The sequence below is a fragment of the Lampris incognitus genome, chromosome 6, assembly GCF_029633865.1.
Source record: "Lampris incognitus isolate fLamInc1 chromosome 6, fLamInc1.hap2, whole genome shotgun sequence".
Lineage (NCBI taxonomy): Eukaryota > Metazoa > Chordata > Actinopteri > Lampriformes > Lampridae > Lampris > Lampris incognitus.
In genome coordinates, this window is record NC_079216.1 from 56,361,574 (window position 1) to 56,383,009 (window position 21,436).

The following is a 21,436-nucleotide window of genomic DNA, read 5'->3' on the forward strand; positions in this document are numbered from 1 at the left end:
CAATCGACTTGGGCGATGCACAAAAGTCTTATAATGACAGGGGGAAAAAATACTGTTTCTTCTGTCCGTGTGTGTGTACGGATAAGGGGAGCTATGTACCTTCACCTGGCAGGGATCTGCACTCTGAGTGCACTCCTCTAGTCTACTGTCTGCTATCAGTTTAAACTGAATCCTGCCATGGATGCTGCAATGGTCTTTTTATACTCGGAGGCAGAAATGTTTTTGTTTTGTTATGTTTTGCCTTTCTTCTTTTTTTTGCCTGTGTGAAATAAAAATGAAATCCTTTTAAAACCCTGTTAATCTGTCAATAATTTAAAATGATTTATGTTAGTGGCTTAGATTACAGATGCTACTTGGACCTGCTTGTGTGAGTTTAGCTATATAACCCTTAAAAAACAATATATTGTGAAATTATTTTAAGAACTTAAGATGAGCAAGTGAACGAGGCCCTCCGTCAGCTAGCCCTGCTTGCTAAAATTTCGGTTTTATTATCTTGACTGTACCCAAATTAGCTGAGGATAAGACACAATATAGTCAACTCACCAGTTAGTTACAGGGGAGTTACTGCTATACAACATTTTCACAGGTTATGAAGAGCAATTTCGTCCAGAGATACTTGTATTTTCATAATTCAGAAGTGTTACGGATTCATTCATTTTCATATAAATATTAAATATATCTGTACTTTCTACTTTATTTGATACTACAACGCCTACTACCTCGCATAGTAATTCAGAAACTTGGGGGGGGGGGGCTTGGAAGTTAAGATGTAATGACTTGGACAACAGACCTTATCACAGATGAAATATCAACGATGCAGATGAGTTGTCAGGTCACCCCAAGAATCAGGAAGAAAAACTACTTTTAGACCAAACTTCCCGTTTCCTTGTTTCCAAAAGCTCAGGTTGAAATTTGCAGATACACTGAAATAGTTACATGTTAAAATAGAAAATACCTGTTAAAATAGAAAATACCAAGAATCACAAATAGAGCAGGAATTTGCTGCACTTTGTAACTGTCATTAAATAGTTATTTGTTGGAAAAAAATACACACGTGGACACCCAAGATTTTTACCTACTTTTATTGCTATTTCAATCTGCAAATGCTATAACTTTTGCTATAGCAATGTTTTCAGCATTAAAACCTTGATAAATAACTGCAAATACAGGTTAAAAAAAAGCCCAGTAGTTTTGATCTTAAAATGATAGAATGGGCAGAATAGTAAAACAGTGGAACTTTTTCCATTGAAAAGCAATGCACACATTATTGCATGTATATTATTCCTTTGGTATGAAAACAGCTTTCAAATATATAAAAAAATCACTTTTTGCCATGGAACTATCAACTGAAGAAATAAAATGTTTAAATTGTCAAACTTAGAGACAATATTACTTTACATTAAATGTAAAAATGGTTGGATATCATGTAAATTACTACATACTGACAATGGTTTGTACTATCTGGCCAATTTAAAACATGTTAGAAAAGTAATCAAAAAGTAATTAAATGTAATAAGTTACATTAATTTGGAGTAATTATATAGTTACATTACTCGTTACATTTTTAACAGGGTAACTGGTAATCTGTAACTTTTACATTTCAAAAGCAACCTTCCTAACACTGCACCTTAGAAGATTGTTAAGAATTCCCCCAAGCTTCTCTTCAGTGGCCCTCTACATCCAATCCGGGCAACTACAGCAACTAATGGCTTAGCTACCAGCCCGAGCTAAACCTAACCTGCCCCCCCTTCTTCCCTGGCCTTTCAATAAATATATATTTTACCCTATTTTGGTCTCCATCTGTGTCTGCAGCTGGATTCACCTGCTCTGTAGCAACACATAACATAAAGTAACTGGAGAATGCACCCCATCAGGTGTGTGCCACAAGCTGGCCTGGCCTTTCCCTCTGGGTATCAGAGAAAGCAGACGTGAATAATGTCTGTTGGTGAAATGAGCTGAAATGGAGGATTCTGTCATTTACAGGCACTCCTGTAACGTGATGATTTTAAGTCAGCTTCATCTTGTAGTTCAGCTCCTGGTTGGTTTTATGCTTTTGAAAACCTCTGTCCATTCTGATTTGTCATGGAAGTACCATAGACTATTATAAAGATCTCAGTTTGACCCCCCCCCCCATTTTGGGTAACTCATATTTTACCGTTGTGAGAAAATTCAATGAAATGCACTGTGTAATCAAAGTTCATTCAGTAAGCAATGCTTAACTCATTGCTGCAGCGGCATTATTGTGAACGGGAACTACGCTAACGCAACACTACTGTTTGGGAGGAGTCCAACAAAACTGGAAATGTGGAATGCTAAAGTATCTGATGTAGTAATTTTATTTGAACAACAATGTATCCCCGCTGGTTGGGCAAGTCATTCACACTGTATTTTTACAGACATTTGGCTCCATCATCCACAATGATCTAGAAAACTTGATCACCATTCAAAATGTCTCTGCAAGGCAAATTATGAATTTGGATGGCCTAAGGATTTGAATATGAAAGACATTTTGAAACATTTGAAACATCCAGTTGGTTTTAAATTTGAGGTACTGACATAGCTACCCAGATAGGAATATGAAATCTCAGAAGAAGAAGCACAGAGCACAAAACATTCAAGACATAATTGAATACATCTTTGAACAGAGATAGTTTGTGCAGAGACAAAATGTCCAGAGACTTAAGGTAGCGGTGCTCCAAATCAATCTGCTCATCTACAGGTTAATCATGTTTACCATGGCAATGGCTCTCCTGTATAGTGCAGAAATGACCCGTGGTCCGTTTCCTTTAGCCCACCGATCACAGACAAGATGCTGGAAACACTTTCCTCTGGACTCAGTGGTGCCTGGAGGAAGAGACAGCAACACTGAACATCCACTCAACCCGTGCATGCTACACATCAATACACTAATCGGGTTGGCACACATCTAGTACTACCCACCTACTGCTTACAATCACTGTTGTACAATTTACTGATTAAAAAAAAAGAGAGAAAAAAAAGCAACTTTCATTAGCAGGGTTTTTTTTTTTACAAAAACAACAAATACTAACTTAAGACTCACCATTGTAAACAAAAACTATGAGTGAATACGATGCCATTTAGATTTCATCATAGTATTTGTTCATTTTGTTAAGTTTTGATACTATCGCTGGCTTTTCTATCAGCCAAGCAGATCATTTTAATGAATTGGAAGGAACATAAAGCAAACTTTTAGCACTGAGAATTGGTTAAAGGACTTATTATCAATGGAACGGGTGGCTGTGTCAGTACCCCAAAAGTATGTTATTCTACTTGATGGACCGTGGGACTATCCAAGATCCTATATGGTAAAAAAGTACTCTAAAAAAGTACTCTAATATGATACTCGTCCCCTCATATTTACACTAATGTTATGTAAATTGATTAAATATTGAACCCCTGACATAATACTCTGTACCCCATCGTGTTTCTTTTTAAACTTTATTTCCCCTTCTCTAGTTTGGCACCCCCTATATGTTCCTGGATGACTCTTATGCAGTGGCAGGACATACATGATGGTCGTCTGGGTAGCTGTGTGTGTGTGGGGGGGGGGCATGCTAGATGTACCTCCCCTTGTGCCTTCCTTTGGGGAGGGACTCTCAGACTCCTCTGGCAAGGCATGCTGTGTGTGGGAGATGCTGGGCAAGGTGTGGCTTGGTGCTGCGGGGAGGTTTAGGGCTAACTGGGTGTTCAGCTCACTTCAGAGGACCTACCCTTCCTCCAATCCATTATTGTCATATGTTGGTGTGTCTACATGTGTGTAATGCAGTAAGGCTTTATGTTGTGTTGTATATAATGTGTTGTATGTGATATGAAAAATTTTAAATTGTTATCTATAAAAATTTTTGATAAGGTCATTGTCTCATTTTGGTCAAGCTGTTGACTAACGACTTGATTTAAATTAACTGTTGGTTTACAATACTGATTAAAAACAAGTTGGATTGTGTTTACATGACCCAATTATTTATTATTGCATGCTTTCAGGTCCTGGACATTGAATGATATGAACACTGAAACACATGCATAGCTGGAAATTAGCACTGGCTGATATATATCCAAAGTCACTTAAACAGTGACTCTGTGATGGCACGCTTTATCAAAACAAGTAGCAAAGTCAATAATGCATGTTCATTACCATGTCTCTATCTTAAAACCATATCAAGTAAACAAAATCTAGCTACCACTACTGACTTTTTACAATTATATACAGAGCAAATTTGATATCACGCACAACCTCTTGTTTCCATTGCCATTTCCTGACATCAACTCACTGTTTAAAAGGCAAAGCAGACAAGAGGCTATTTCTATTTAGCAGTCAGGCTAATCTCAACCTAATGCTTTTCTCTCATCATTACAGTTAAGTCATTACAGGAACCTTGAATCCTAGGAATACTCTTACCTGAGGCCCACCCATGTCAGTGCGGACCCAGCCGGGGTGCAGAGCCATGCAGAGGATCCCATCAGGCTCCAAATCGATTGCCAAGCAACGGGTCACCATGTTAAGGGCACTCTGAGAAAAACACCCAAAGCAAGTTTGAATATGGCTAGCATTGGAGTTGGGGGCACTGTGTATCAGTGGTTTACTTCCTACTTTACAGACAGGACACATTTTGTACAAATTCAGAATTACTGGTCAGAAAGTTTGATAGTTCCTCGTGGAGTTCCACAGGGTTCAGTGTTGGGGTCACTCCCGTTTATTATTTGCCTCCTCCCTCTTGGCAGCATCTTCTGGCACTATGGTATCCATTTCCACTACCATGCTGATGATACACAACTTTATGTATCCACAAAGCCCACTTCCACTCTCCCCTCAAGTATCCTCACCGCTTGTCTCCATGATATACAGATATGGATGACTAACAGTTATCTGAAATTCAACAGTAGTAAAACTGAGCTACTCCTCATTGGCACTAAATCTACACTCTCAAAAACTAATATTTGCTCACTCCCCATTGTTGGAGCCATCATACCTGTCTTCGCTCAGGCTAAGCGCATTGGTGTTATTCTAGATAGTACCCTTTCCTTTTCCAGTCATATAAACAATGTCTCCCGGATTGCCTTTTTCCATTTGCGAAACATCTCCAGACTACACCCTGTTTTAACACAACACTCCACAGAAGTCTTAGTCTATGCTTTGGTCAAATCACACATTGACTACTGCAGTGCGATCCTGGCAGGCATCCCCAACAAACTTATTCACTGACTTCAACTCGTCCAGAATTCTGCAGCACGGATTATTACACGTTCAGAGTCCACTGACAATGTTGCTCCCCTGCTGATTGAACTACACTGGCTTCTTGTGTCACAGCGGATTAACTTAAAACATTTATTATTAACACTCAAAGATCTTCATAATCTATCCCCTGCTTATCTCACAGACCTCCTTCAGACTTACACTCCCATCTTGCGCCCTGCGGTCTTCACCAGCATGTCTATTGGCACTACCAACTATCAACCTCAGCACAATGGGTGCCAGGGCTTTCTCCTATGCTGCACCCAAACTCAGGAACTCCACCCCCTTGTTACATCTGCTTACTGGACTCCATTACAGATTTGATTTCAAAACTGCTCTTAAAACCCACCGTTTTAAACTAGCATACTCACTTTAACAGCATTAACAGCATCAAATTAATCTCTTTTTTTTAACTCCTGCTGATGTATGCTCTTTTGCTTAGTGTTTTATTGTTGATTGCACTAATGTTTTTACTGCTTTGTTTTGTTGTTTGATATAAGATGACCTTGAGTGTCATGAAAGGCACCTTTAAATAAAATGTTTATTATTATATTATCATTATAATATACAACCCAGTCCACAGCAATGAAACACAAAGCAATCGTCAGGGTGTTTGCTCAGACTTAACCTGGGGGACAGTCAGTAGAATGGTTATGGACACTTAATGCAATCAAGGGGCACGTGATGTACGTCATTATGATGTATACCACTACCTTTTCCCTGACTTGAAGAACTACAATGAGTGGTATGACTGATTTTCCAGCTATTTCCCCTCTAAAGGCAAAAGGAGGGGCGTAGACTCAGAGCTTGACCTTACCAAAGCACTTGAATAAAAGCAAATTAAGTGTGTGAACAGAATGAGTATTTAAGCATCCCAGACTGATAACTTGGTTGTGTTGTACATGCAGATTTTTTTTTTTTTGTAACATGGGCTGACTCTACTTTACAACCACAAAAGCGACATCCCTCTTTAGTGTGCTTGGGAGTGCTTTGCCATGCATACTAGTACCTTGGATGTCCTGTAAGGGTACCATTTGAAGGTGTTGGCCCTGTCCCCCCAGTTCAGCTCAACAGAGCCCAGTAGAGAGCTCATGTTAATAACAGCCGCTTTATGGATGCCCATTCTCCCTGTACTGCCTGGCTCTCCTCTGGACGCCGCCCGCTTCAGCAATGGCAGGAAGGCCTGGCAGGGACAGAAAGATTCTCATCTTAAGCTCCTATGACCTAGAGGTTTTTAAGTTGAGGCTTAAAACGCCATGCATAATCTTCACAAGACTTAGCTGCAAGTACTAAAGTACTACCCCACACACACACACACATACAAACAAACAAAAGCCTGGAAAATCTCACATCAGAGCTTTTCTCAGAAACGTTCTCCAAACACCAAGTGAGCTGGAAAGTTAGATTGAGACCAAGCAATGTATTAGTACTGAATTTCTTTCAAAATTTAACAGTGTGTATTTAACCAAATCACACAGTATATCGGCAGTATTCCCAAGCCTCCCTGTCAGTGTAGAGTCTATTTCAGATCTTATATTCTCATTACAGTGTCACAATTAACCTTTGGCTTTGTTTTGGCACTAGTTATATTTAGCCCCTTTTCTCACACTAAAAGTTTCCTCCAGGCACTAAAATTCTTCTGTAAAGTTTGGAAAGCCAAGCTAAAGCATGCTTAGGAGCAATTCTGGAAGAAGACGAAGATGGGGCTAACCTGATTTAGACTGTGTCAGAAGTTGACCCTTTTCTCTGACCTTACCGGAAGAAAGCAAATAAGGAGAAATGAGCTAAGTGTCAATTAATTATTACAGAACGCAGCAAGCCACAGAGTAGTGAGAGTAGGGAGCAGGTTGAGGAGAGCCTGGAAAGGTGGAGGTATGTACTGGAGAGAAGAAGGATGAAAGTCAGTAGGAGCAAGATGGAATACATATGCATGAATAACAGAGAGGACAGCAGAATGGTGAGGATGCAAGGAGTACAGGTGATTAAGGTGGAGGAGTTTAAATACTTGGGATAAACTGTTCAAATTAACGTGGAGTGCGGAAGAGAGTGCAGGCAGGGTGGAGTGGGTGGAGAAGTGTGTCAGGAGTGGTTTGCAACAGAAGGGTACCAGCAGGAGTTAAAGGGAAGGTTTACAAGATGGTTGTGAGACCAGCCATGTTATATGGTTTGGAGACAGTGGCACTGATGAAAAGACAGGAGGCAGAGCTGGAGGTGGCAGAGTTGAAGATGTTAAGATTTTCACTGGGAGTGACGAAGAAGGACAGGATTAGGAACGATTACATTAAATCAAATCAATTTTATTTGTATAGCCCAATATCACAAATTACAAATTTGCCTCAGTGGGCTTAACAGCAACACAACATCCTGTCCTTAGACCCTCTCATCGGATAAGGAACAACTCCCTAAAAAAACCCTAGAAGGACAGCTCAGGTTGGACGGTTTGGAGACAAAGCAAGAGAGGCAAGATTGAGATGGCTTGGACATGTGTGGAGGAGAGATGCTGGGTATATTGGGAGAAGGATGCTGAATATGGAGCTGCCAGGGAAGAGGAAAAGAGGAAGGCCAAAGAGGAGGTTTATGGATGTGGTGAGGGAGGACATGCAGGTGGCTGGTTTGAGAGAGGAAGATGCAGAGGACAGGAAGCGATGGAAACGGATGATCCGCTGTGGCGACCCCTAACGGGAGCAGCCAAAAATAGTAGTAGCAGTAGTAGCAATAGTAGTAGCAAGCCACTGGGTGAGCTTTTGTATGAAAGAAGTGTTGGTGAGGAATCTGACAATGATAATCAAGATCCTTTTTACATACACGTATATCCATCAACTACATCGCATTTTTTTAATACACAGCACTTGCAAAATGTTTGTAGATATCCATGTCTACAAAAGAATATTTGGTTGGAGTATGACAACTTGTTGCTGATGAAATACTTCTGGATGACTGATAGTCGTGCTCTGAAATTATTAGTCAATTATTTGATTGATCAATGATATGAAAATTAATTTATTATCATCGTCGGTCACTTGAGGTCGAGTATGACTATCTTCCTTCTAGGTCCTTGTAGGTATCCTTGGTTGGAGTACGACAACTTGTTGCTGATGAAATACTTCTGGATGACTGATAAGTCGTGCTCTGAAATGATTAGTCAATTATTTGATTGACGCCTGCACGTGACAGCTTTTTACATGGAGAGGCTGATGCGCCTGCAGCCACCACACGGTCCTTGGCAAGGAGGTGGCCAGAGTCCAATGGCATGGAGAACCAAGATGATTGGGGACCCCACCCTCTGTTGCAGCCTTCACTGCCGTTGTGACCTGGAGATATCTTCCACCAGTTCCGCCGTTGAGGTCTTTGTTGGATCGCGCTTCATCCAGAACCCCCCCCTTGACCTGTCTGCCTTGGGTGATCCTATCAGGAGCCAAGCTCCGGACGGCATAGCTCTTGGGATCATTGGTACACACAAGCTTCTCCACCACGCCAAGGTGGCGATCCAGGGAAAGAATTGATTATAGGCTCTGGTAATTGATAAATTGTTTTAGTATTTGTGAAGTAAAAATGCTAAACATTTTACAGGTTACAGCTTTGCAAATGCTACGACTTGCTTGCTTGCCTTTCTCGATTTGTCATTATAAAATAAATACTACCACGATTTTTTTGGGTGTTGGTCAGACTAAATAAACAGTTATGAAGGTACAATCCTCGATTGCGCACACAGCAGCTGCCTGCCCCACTTGTGCTGTTGTTTTGGTGAGGCATTGTAAAGGTTGTTCTCTTGTGAATGAAGAAAAACGCCGATGCCACATCGCTTTCTCTCCATTTCTCAAACAAATACACAATGTTGACCCGATGGAGAAATACATCATATTTCTTGTTGTCAGTAGGGCACTCGTGTAGTCGCGGTACTCTACATAGCCATGGCAGGGAATGCCACTATGGATTGTCACTTTAAGATATCAGTTTAGGCTCTGGGAACTTGAGCGGCGTTTTTCATTATTTTTTACATTTTACAGACTAAATGGTTAATAGTTTAATCAAAAAGATAACTGACAGATTAATTATTAAAGTAATTGTTATCTGCGGCCCTACTGATGAGCCATTTCCTTCTTATGACCACCCAAATAGAGTCATTTTTGTTGGGATTCGCTGTCAGCCTGTCCATTAACAGCAAGTGAATTAAACGGCAAAAAGACAAACCTGGCCGCTCCACCAATACTTACCTTAGTGATCATGAGAGGAGACACTGAGTTGACGTGGAAATTCTCAATCATCTTTTCTGCGTTTACAGTGTCCAAGTTGGCCACAACATTGACCCCTGCATTGTTGATTAAGCAGGCCAGACCCTCTTCATGTACCAGGTGGTCCACTTCTTCAACGGCCTTCTCTATACTGCTCTGGCTCACTACATCTGGTGAAGGGACGCAATGCAGAGGGATGTTAAAAATGGCACACAAAAAAAACCCCCTGCTGAAATTGCATGTCATTGCCACATAAAGCCTTAAATGCCATTGACATTAAAATGCCAATCTTGATGAAAAAGAAGAAATATGCTTTTATGGTGATCATTTGTTTTACTGATGTGATAATCTAAATCTGCATTGTACTTTGAGTCGTCTATTCACAGCCTCTATCTAGCCTAAGGCACATACAGAATACAATCAAAATGACATGTACTCTTGGCTATGATATGATTACTGTGAGGCAAATGTACTACTACTACCACTACTGCTACTACTACTTCATACAGTGCTATTATGATATGATTACTATGCAGGGCTCCATCCCAGATAGCATCTGGATGTGGGCCACTTCAGGCAATGATGGCCTTCTTCTGGCCCTGACAAAATGGATGTGAGCCTGAAGTGGCCCACATGTACAATAGCAAATATGGCCCAAATATGCCAAATCAAATGTGGGCCTTTTTTTGGCAAAGATGTGGTGCTCTCGGCAACATGTAATCTGGATGTGACCCTGAAGTGGCCTGTGTGGTAAATGGTGAATATGGCCCAAATATCACAAAACAAATTATGGGCCACCTTTGGCAAATATGTGACACATGCGGCATTGCTATGGCTTGGTTCTGGCCCAGATCTGGCAAACAGGAGCTTTTCGCCCAAGTGCCATCATTGCATCCATATATGTGGGCCGGATGAAAGTGTCAGTGTGGGACGGGTCCGGGCCACAGCAAATTTGCTATCTGGGATGTTGTTCACACTCGAATTCGACTGATAATTGCTGACTCTTGTAAGTTGTTTTGGATAAAAGCATTTGCCAAATGAGGAAATATAAAATACTATTTAAAAAAATAAAATCCTATTGATTACAGTGAGCATACTCGTTAACTAATACAAGTTACTTAAGTCGATTAAAGTTGGTTTTGATCACTTTATCCCTTAGAACTTTGAATCACCTTGGCTGACTTACTCAGATCTAAACACGTCATTTCCTTTGTTGCTTTGTTGCCCTAAATTGCAAACACCAACAAATCAGCTCCTCTCTTTCACTTTAATGTATTATCCTGTCTTACCCATGGTAATTATATGGACGTTGGGATGTTTATCTGCCAACATCTGAAGTTCCTGCATGTCAAAAAACGAAACAAAAACAAGCAGCACCAGCATTGCATTAATAATGAAAATGAGGAAGAAAGGCACCACCTGGTGTTATTTATCCAAAACGCACTGCTAATGCCGTCGCACCGGTGTTCTGCCAATATCCGTGACGTGTGAAAATTGTGACCATAGATAACTACGCAAAACCCGGTGATCGCTCCAAGAGTTTAGCGGCGGACTCACGGACACTACCAACTCCGTCACCCTGCTGCTTAAATTAAAACACAGGTGGGGGTTACGGTCAGGAAGGACGCTCGTCCCTTCCAGCACGGACATCCAGCGATTAGCGTCAACCGTGGTCATAATTTTACAAGGTGGCAGAGTTTAGCGTAACATATGCCCCCCGCAAATGTGGAAGGGACGTAGTAGTGTGTACGTTGGTTTGCGCCTGGAAGACGTTTGTGTTTCCTACAACCCTGTTTTCTGCAGCGCCACAAGTAACATTCGTGCAGGACATGAATCTATAAACTACGCGTCTGTACCTGCGCGCCGCCGGGGTTGCGCGCGGTGGCGATAATCTTCCCCGGTGAGAACGCGCCCGACGCGAGGCTTTCCACTATCTGCAGGCCGAGGCCCCGGCTGGCTCCCGTTACCAGAACAGATCCACATTTCTTAAAATTCATCACGCCGCTCATCGTTAACGTCTCTGTGGGTCTGCTTGTATTTTTAAGATAATGTTTGTAGTTTGCGGTCCGTGGGTCCGTCTTGCTCACGCCATACGCTTCCCTCGCTCCGAAATGGAGTGTGACGTACAATGTTGTGTGACGGACAGTTTAAAGGTCCGCCAACAGGTGGCAGCATTGCACCACATTAGTCTATTGGGTCGCGATCAGTTTCTCGAGTATCACTCACGCTGCTGGTTTACTATTTTGTAAGGTAGTTCATTACGTTCACCGATTGTGTCAGGTGTAAAACCTCCTTAATGGAACCAAAGAAGGTTGAATCAGCTCATCTGGATACAACGTTTATTGACAGATACGTTTAATCACTCAACTAAGTGGCCTCTTCAGTCTAAACTGATTGCAGGTACCCCCACCCCTTATAAACAATACAATTGGGGTAAGTAAGGGGTGGGGATAGCTGCAGTCAGTTTAGTAGGACTGCCCCCGTTACACTTAGTTGAATGATGAAACGTATCTGTCAATAAACGTTGTATCCAGATGAGCTGATTCAACCTTCTTTGGTTTTCTTACCTGGATTATTGAGCATGCATCAAGACATTCTCTGTTGGAAGACTACTAAACGGTTAGATAAACAACAATTAAGTAGTGGGTCTCCATCAATAGGTGGCGTTCTGATCTCCTAATATGCTATTCAATGGGATCCAAAGGAGTTGAATCAAGTGCAACTGGACTTGGTATATATCCGTGAAGACGTTTCGCCTCTCATCCAAGAGGCATCCTCGGTTCGTGCCTTTCTGACTAGACCAAGCTAGTCTGACTGGCTGGTGATGAGACTCAGAATTTATCCTCTTGGAGTCGTTGTCAGAGCTATCGATGTCCATGGCTCTTTGTGTCCCGATGTTTACCAACGCCCGTCGCTGAATGAGAGGCGAAACGTCTGCACGGATATATACCAAGTCCAGTTGCACTTGATTCAACTCCTTTGAATAACCATGACCTGGATGAATGAGAGCATTCACAGACATATTCAATGGGATCTGTCTGGACACACACCGGATTGTGTCCAGACATACCAAATCTTTCTGGACACAGTCCATAAAAACAAATTTGTGTGTACAAATTTGTTCTTACGCACCCATGGGATTTTATTTTTATTTTTTTATTTTAGTTCTGAAGATGGTCTGACAGACAGTAGCAAAGCCTGATGGTTATTTGTAATTCCTCCCCCTATTGTCTACCTCTTGCAACGAGCAATCATCCAGGCCTGCAAAGACATCAGTGTTAGTCATTTGGTGTCTAAATTCAGGGGTTACCCACGTTCTACAGTGGTCTCTGAGACAAACCATCCATCCACTATCCAAACCGCTTATCCTGCTCTCAGGGTCGCGAGATGCTGGAGCCTATATCCCAGCAGACATTGGGCGGCAGGCAGGGAGACACCCTGGATAGGTCAGGGCTAAAAAAATTCCATGGGTGTGTAAGAACAAATGTGTACGTAGGAATATGATTGATGAATGAAGCCCATTGTTATTAATCTGTTTCTCTGGCCTTGAGGATGTTAACTCATGTCACTTTTTCAGAAAATGTATTTATCTATTTTCCTTTTATAGGTAACATTAGTTGTTGTAAAGTCAGTATTATTGTATATCAGTTTAAACATATCTACAGATAAAACAGCCATACACCTTCCCTCCCTTGCTCTAATTCACCTATTTTTTGCTAACTAGACTTGTACAGATAAAAATAACAAGTGAGAAAGAGAGGGAAAAAAACAAACAAACAAAAAATTAAGAAATAAAACTCATGTCACATTCAGTGATAAACTAGATGGAAGTACCCGTTTCAACTGGTCATGAGGGATTTGGTCCAAAATTAAACATCTGTATTAAAATTAAAAACCCCTACACCTATGATGTGGAGGAAACGTAACTCCAACCGAACGGTCTATTTTCACTTAAAATGTTATACCCTACTTGACTGCTGTATATTGATATTGATAATTGATATTGATAATGGCCTTTGGCACCTGAGGGTGGGGCCAGGGGGTTGGTGCCCCATCAATCCTCCCCATACCAAGAGATTTCCATCTATACCCTGTATGTGGAGAAAGCAGTGGTGGATCTAGAGATTTTTTCCTGAGGTGGCAAAGGGGTGGCAAGACTGTGTCCCAGAGGTGGCAGCTGCCACCCCTTGCCACCCTGTAGATCCGCACCTGTGAGGGGGAGGGTGATTCTAAATCGGCGACTTCTGTTTGAGATGAGTTTGGTGCGGGTCCCATTGACCTTCACCATGCATGTACATAAAATATACTTTAAAAACATATCTGATTTATAAATGGGGTGGCAACAGGGGTGGCAAGACTGTGTCCCAGAGGTTGCAGCTGCCACCCCTTGCCATCCCTGTAGATCCGCCTCTGGGAGGAAGGTCCACTAATGGGCCTGTTTATCCTCAATATGTATACAAGCAGACACACAAAAAGACGAAAGTGTTTGTGAATTATTTATGGAGATATGTGGAGATAAAATTATGGAGACTGATACTAACCCAGCTCATGGCAGGAAACTGATATCCAGGTTTGAGTCAGAAAATCACTTCCCTGTCAAACCATCACAACTACATGAATATTCCTGGTGTATGCCAAACATCAACTGGATGCTTTCTCAGATGATTCCAACTGAACAAATACCCAGCTATGATAATCTACTACCACTACTACTACTACTACTATTACTACTTTCGGCTGCTCCTGTTAGGGGTCGCCACAGTGGATCATACATTTCCATCTCTTCCTGTCCTCTGCATCTTCTTCTGTCACGCCAACCACTTGCATATCCTCCCTCACCATATCCATAAACCTCCTCAATGGTCTTCCCCCTTTCATCTTCCCTGGCAGCTCCATATTCAGCATCCTTCTCCCAATATACCCAGCATCTCTCCTCCACACATGTCCAAACCATTTCAATCTTGCCTCTCTTGCTTTGCCTCCAAACTGTCCAACCCGAGCTGTGCTTCTTAATATACTTGTTCCTAATCCTGTCCTTCTTCATCACTCCCAGTGAAAAGCTTAGCATCCTCAACTTTGCCACCTCCAGCTCCGCCTCCTGTCTTTTCATCAGAGCCACTGTCTCCAAACCATATAATATAGCTGGTTTTACAACCATCTTGTAAAACTTCCCTTTAACTCTTGCTGGTACCCTTCTGTCACAAATCACTCCTGATACTCTTCTACACCCACTCCACCCTGCCTGCACTCTCTTCTTTACCTCTCTTCCACACTCCCCATTAATTTGAACAGTTGACCCCAAGTATTTAAACTCATCCACCTTTGTCACCTCCACTCCTTGCATCCTCACCATTCCACTGTCCTCCCTCTCATTCACGCATAGGTATTCCATCTTGCTCCTACTGACTTTCATTCTTCTCTCCAGTGCATACCTCCACCATTCCAGGCTCTCCTCAACTTGCTCCCTACTCTCATTACGGATCACAATGTCATCTGTAAACATCATAGTCCATGGAGATGCCTGCTTGATCTCATCTGTCAACCTGTCCATCACCATTGCAAACAAGAAAGGGCTCAGAGCCGATCCTTGATGTAATCTCACCTCCACCTTGAACCCATCTGTCATTCCTACTGCACACCTCACCACTGTCACACTGCCCTCATACACATCCCGCACCACTCCTACACACTTCTCTGCTGCTCCCAAATTCCTCATACCATACCCCCTCTCAGCACCCTGTCGTATGCTTTCTCTAAATCCAGCTGTGATAATACTGCAGAAAAATGATTCCTTCGTGTATAAAAGTGTTTACCAAGTACGATACACTGGCACCCACTGGAACGAAGACAGCAATGTTGGTAGTTTTGAAAGAACAAAGCGAAGAGGGTCTGGAAAAGCTTTTTCGTAATCATAAATCTAACAACCACCCATTATCACCCACTCTTGGGTAGTGTAACATTCAGGCCAAGTCAGATCACAGCCAAACTGTTTTTATAATCATAGTATTGTCTCCTAATGAAGTTCCTCAGCAAAGACTCTACTGGTTGATTAGTGGGATCAGGTGTGTAACTGCTTGGTTGGAACAAAGACCTGCACCCACACCGGCCCTTTCTGGATAAGATCGCCTACCCCTTGCAGCCTGTGGTAAAGGTCAGGAGCTGGATTTAAAACCATGATGGCAACAAAAAAAGGATCAGCGTAAATAACCCAATTTGTGTTTTAGCTCTAAAGAAGCGCTAGTCCTGTTGAACAGTCATTTCCGTTGCTTTTATTACGTATTTTACCCGTTTTAAGCTTATAGTGTCTTATTTCCGGTTTTGACTAGAGGTGCTTTTATTTTGAAAACTTCTCGCTGACGTCTACCGAGTTCCTGTCGCGAGCGAGTCGAAAGAAAAAACGGTGAAACGTAAGCGCGAAACATTTGATGTGTTCGCACCCCCCGAAGAGGCACAAGGTTAGTCTTCGTTTTGTAATTTTCTAATATTGACTTGTGTTTTGTGTCTTAAACTAGTTTGGAATTAAAACAACTATTTTCTTACCGTTTGTTTAATTGAGTTGGCGTTAGCTTAATGTGAGCTGGTGTTAGGCTATGATAACGCTCGCTAACGGATTTGTGTTTTTGCGACTAGCTCTTAGGGTGGATTTGGGATTTCCAATATATCTAAAATCACCAGTTTAACTGTCAGACCATGCTGCAATTGTGCTCAACTGGCAAAATGACACAGTTACTATGTCTTTAAAAAAAATCCTTCTTTTTCTCCCGAATTGTATCTGGCCAATTACCCTGCGCTTTTTGAGCCGTCCTGTTCGCTGCTTCACCGTATCTCCGCAGATCCGGGGGGCGTCCCGAGCGACCAGAGGAGGCGCCAGTGCAGCGACCAGGACACATACCCCCATCCGACTTCCCCCCCGCAGACACGGCCAATTGTGTCTGTATGGACGCCCGACCAAGCCGGAGGTAACACGGGGATTCGACCCGGCGATCCCATGTTGGTAGGCAACGGAACAGACCGCTACGCTATCCGGACGCCATACAGGTGCTCTGTCTTACATGATAAGCTGGAAACCAACGAGGTAAGAAAAGCTGAAATCTGAAGTTTTATAATAGATATGCTTAAGGTATTCTTGGCACATGTTGTGACGCTTTAAGAGACTGTCAGCATTTCAACTCGGTCAGCGTAGCGTTGAGTCCACCCATATGCAACACGAGACTTTCAAAGTGAAGCCTAGTTGTGTAATCCTCTGAGGAGATGTCACCCACCAGCAAAACATGGTGGATTTCATGTCCTTACAGCCGATTTGGCTGCAATCAAAAAGGCAGTATTGATCATCTTCGTTGTCGTTATACTTCCCGTTTCCTGAAGCCCTCAAGGATCCTCTTTCGAATGGTCTTCCTGAACTACACTGAGTTTCACTGGCTTTTAAAGTCTCCGGTGATTAGGAACAAACACGGGCCATTTGAGCCCACTCAAACCAACATGTAATATCAGATCCTTTACAGGGTTCCTACAAAGTAAAGGTAACACTATGCACAGCTGTCCCGGTGGTTCTGGATTTGAATCTATAATTGTCAAAAAACACCGAGGTTTCGTTTAAGAATTCAAATGCAAATTAACCTCTGAATGCAATTTTCATTTTATTCACTTATGCATTCCTTACTTGAGGTAAAATCTGGACTTAAAGTATCAGTTTGATCAATTCGATTTCACACGTTTTTGCAGCAAAAGGAAAAAACTGCATATGGTTGAAAACGCAAAACCACAGTTTTTCACTTCAGTGCATTTAAAGTGAATCGTATTTGTTTAGCGGAGGACAAGAGTTTATTCGCTGACATGAACAAATGAGCTTAAGAGAGACAATTCTTCTTGTGACATTTGGATTTTAATTTGCTCAATTAATCTTGCTTTCCTGTTGCAGTTGTGCATTTGTTTTTGACCATTTAGACTCAGTTCTGTGAAACCGTTCACTTTATAATGTTACATAGTTGAGATGTGTAAATTTGTTGATAAATGAAAGGTCTATGAAGGTATGTTTCAGTGGTGATATGTTGTCCCAGGTCCTTTGATTAATCATGTCACAAACCATATTCATATTATGAAGAAAGTGTTTAAGTCCAGCCAGGAGCTAAATTTAAGACCAGATAAAACGAGTATATACATTCTTGTGTGTGTGTGTGTGTGTGTGTGTGTGTGTGTGTGTGTGTGTGTGTGTGTGTGTGTGTGTGTGTGTGTGTGTGTGTGGAGGGTGTTTGAATGCTTTGGTGTGTGGGACACACAAGAATCTATGTAGGGTGAGACATCCATTTTCAATCACTTATTCACATGAGCTATATTTAAAGAGATTATAAATAAAATACCAGGGTTTCTTTCATCAATGAATAAATCATGGATGTTATCTTCTTGTACTCTCTCTTTCTCCGCTGCACCCAGTATTATACCTTGCATCCTGTAGTTGTTTTCAGTGCACTACATATACAGTATAATATCATGGAGTACTCGCCCATATCCTGTAATTGTTGAAAAGAATCAAGTATTATGTTTTTGAGTCTACACATGTAAGCACGTGTTTACAATAACCTAGTAACAGTGGATAGCATGCAGGTTTCATTAGCTTATATTAGCTTGTCCAGTTCATTAATGCCCATCAAGAAAATGAAGTGTTTGACTTACCAAGTAAGTGGGCACCACATCAAACAACATGTGCACATTCAGTGTTAATGCCAGTATTCATTATTGTTTTAGTCTGGTTCGTCTATCTTGGCCAGCACAGGCAATGCAGTGTAAGTCATGCTTATCGCAGCACGATCCTCTTACAGGTTAACAAACTCTAAACCATTTATCACTCAAAAGCAGAATATCTTTTATACTGCACATCAAACATGCCCAAAATACTAGTCCTCAAGTCGGTCCTTTGAGTGAATTCCCAGCTTACCAGGGCAAAGCCCATCCCGTCTTTAAGAAGTGAGGAGTTTATTATCTGTCGCCAAATGGCAGCACTTTGAAGTATGTACCACATTTGTGTACTGAGTAATTAAAGATCCTTCTTGCCTTCTCTATTGCACTGAGTTCAGAGAATTCCTGGTGATTTTCCTGTGCGTTAAATCTGCTCCCTTCTATTAGCCCAGCATACCAAGCTAGAAACCAGAAGGTGAGAGGCCTTTATATGTGGTATACAATGTGAAAATACGAACAGACTTGGGTGCCCAGGATTGGAGACTACGCCTGAAGACTTGACCCATTGACTGGACTAGGTGTTTTCACATATAGTCCTTTTCAAACGAACTAAACCCAGTCCTCTTAAAGTGGACCTAATGCCCTATATTGGCCAGTGGCAATGGTTGACGGTTGTATTTTTTCAAAAGTTACCTGTTAAAGTGATTCGTTTATCAGGCTCGCGTCTAATACATACTGCTATTACCTGAATTTGAAATGTAGACCTGTTGTGTATATGTAAATACAGACTTGTGTCACCACTCAGATTATACTGTAGCGACCCAACGGGATGGGCCACGCTTGTTCTGCGGAAAGGATTATGGGGGTGGGAAATTGTTATGATTTATGTTACATTTTTACATGTTCAAGCGTTTGGTTCATGTTGGGATGTGCAGTTTGTTTGGGGGTTTGACTCGGACTAAATAGAAGACCGTTTACTGGCTGACTTGACAAACTGTAGGACCGTGACTTAGACTAATGTCGCTTGTTGTGACCTGGGGGGGGGGGTCATTGTGGTTCTCTGTGCATGCTAAGTGTGGTAAATAAAAGCCACTGCTGTTGGTCGTGCGGCGCATGGGACACAGGGTTGGCATTAAAAAGGAAGCTCGTCTCTGGTCATCAATTCATTCATGGCGTAGCTCGCCACAATATGTTCTTTCTCTCGTCTTTGAGGTGTAAATGATATGCAGCGTTAAAGGCTACGCGACAGAATTAGACCTCATAAAACAAAACAAGCAAAGATATGAGGTAATTCAGTGTGACACGTCCTCTGACAGAAGTGATGGAGGCCGGTAGTTTGATTTTCTCAAATGGGATGAAAGCCTGGATGCGCTTGTCAAGTCTTCTTACATAAAGGTCATGTCTGAAGTTGTTAATACTATGAGATGGAACAATGCCCTGTACACTTACTCCTCCGCATCGAGCTTCATCACCCAGCTCTTGCATCTTGGCGTTGAATCGTATTCTAGACCAAAGCATTGCAACGAAATCCTCATCAGCTTTCGTCTTTTTGAATTAGGAGTAGCACATATTTCGCTCAAAGTGTGTGTCATATAAAGATTTAAATGCCTCTGGTTAAGGGATGTAGGACTGCATCTGCTCTGCAGTGGGATGGGACCCGGTGAGCTCGCTGTATTATTCAGACTGTTTTAAAAGCATGTCAACCCAATTAAAGGGGTTTTACTGGAGTTATCTTACCCAACCATATCCCGCTACCTCAGGAGTAAAACTGTATTTCCACGGTTTAGGAACATGCCACAAACGCTCACATACACTAAAGTGAAGGTATAGCTGAAAGACCTTCTAATGATTTGTTGCAATATGTCATTACATTGATTGTGTCTAAACTGGCTTGTTGTAAAAGCAGAGTGAGTCACAGTTATTGTGCAACATCCTGTGGAGATAAAGTCTGGTGGTCTTTTGGTTCATATGTTTTGATTTCGTGTTAAATATGGTAGCTGTTTTATATCGCTTTGCTCTAGACTGTGGATATAGTTCATGTCTTCGAAAGTGAAATTGTATGTTTATTTTGCACAACCTTAATGGTCGCCTTCCACCAACATTCATTAGGTTCTGAGATTTTTTTCCATCTCAGTTTTATCACGTCAGTAGCCGTCAGTGACACCTCGAATTGCAAATTGCCTCGGTAAAACATAGAACATTCCCTCTGCCTTAATGCTTTCTATATTTATCTTCCACATCGGTCAGATTTCGAACAATTGCTCATTTTGGCATCTGCAGCAAGCACGGGCCTTTTAAACCTGGGATTTGTTTCATCGCGTGGTTCGATTGTATTTATGTTTTGTCACAAAGTCGATAGCTGCAGCAACCCGGCATGGCAGCCATAAACATTATGTCAAACTCTTTTTTTTTTTATATACGATAAGAGCGTCGAAGGGGAAATGTCATTCATCACCATGATGGCGAAAAAGTGGCAGCTGCCTTGTTCCTTGCTAAAAGCAATGCAAGGTAGACGTGTTTAATGGGACTCACGATAGAATTAAAAATGAACAGACGCTGTTTTTCACTTGCACGGTAAAAACAAAATGTCAGGAAGCTCCATCAACAAAGTAGATCAATATATAGTAGGCAAAATAATTTCTTTTTGCAACCAACGACTAAAAAAAAAAGGACCGGAGAAAAAATTTGGTTGGATATGTTGATTCACCTGACCTACATGTTGTTGGACTGTGGGAGGAAACTGGAGCACCCAGAGAAACCCACGCAGACACAGGGAGAACATGCAAACTCCACACAGAGGACGACCCGGGACGACCCCCAAGGGTGGTCTACCCCGAGGGTTCGAACCCAGGACTTTTTTGCTGTGAAGCGACTGCGCTAACCACTGCGCCACCGTGTCGCCCCTCTCCCTAGGTGTGAATGTGTCGGCCCTGTGATGGACTGGCGGCCTGTCCAGGGTGTCTCCCGCGACCCCGATTGAGATAAGTGGCTTGGATAATGGATGGATGATATGTTGATTTTTTTATGCCAGTATTAACTGAGTACACCTATGGGAGGTTTGTAAATATAATTTGTATGCATCTGCCACTGTCAATTTGGCTGTGCACTGATTCGTTTCATTTGTAAAGATGCAACAGTTAAGTTTTGGCATGTAACTCAAAGGGACGGCGGTGAACTGGAATGAGACCATTGGCCCCTTTGTTTCTTAAATCACTTATCATTTTGTGTAGGGAGGACAGCATTGCCGTATGCTGGCCTTGATAAATAGCTGAGTGCTGCC

At 42.0% G+C, this 21,436-nt stretch overlaps 1 protein-coding gene across 2 annotated transcripts; it reads right to left on the reverse strand.

Annotated features, from left to right (window-relative positions):
- Positions 1-1,067: 1,067 nt before the first annotated feature.
- On the reverse strand, positions 1,068-11,619 carry si:dkey-12e7.4 (uncharacterized protein LOC558132 homolog). Of its 2 annotated transcripts, XM_056281915.1 has the most exons (6): positions 11,340-11,619; positions 10,773-10,824; positions 9,466-9,653; positions 6,261-6,434; positions 4,418-4,528; positions 1,068-2,844 (listed from the first exon to the last, which is right to left on the reverse strand). In XM_056281915.1, exons 1-6 carry the CDS (start codon positions 11,490-11,492, stop codon positions 2,731-2,733), a joined length of 792 nt encoding a protein of 263 aa, XP_056137890.1. In that variant the 5' UTR covers positions 11,493-11,619; the 3' UTR covers positions 1,068-2,730. The 2 variants fall into 2 exon arrangements, with proteins under 2 accessions (XP_056137890.1, XP_056137891.1); XM_056281916.1 differs by lacking the exon at positions 10,773-10,824 and having other exon boundaries at positions 11,340-11,588.
- Between the last annotated feature and the right edge of the window lie 9,817 nt (positions 11,620-21,436).

What these genes read in the sequence shown, in the direction of transcription:
- si:dkey-12e7.4 (XM_056281915.1), bottom strand. Translation starts at nt 11,492, where the DNA reads ATGAGCGGCGTGATGAATTTTAAGAAATGTGGATCTGTTCTGGTAACG. An exon ending in CGTCCATATAATTACCATGG is followed by an intron (nt 9,654 to 10,772) that starts GTAAGACAGGAT and finishes TCCCTTCACCAG; the next exon opens with ATGTAGTGAGCCAGAGCAGT. An exon ending in CTGACATGGGTGGGCCTCAG is followed by an intron (nt 2,845 to 4,417) that starts GTAAGAGTATTC and finishes CTCTTCCTCCAG; the next exon opens with GCACCACTGAGTCCAGAGGA.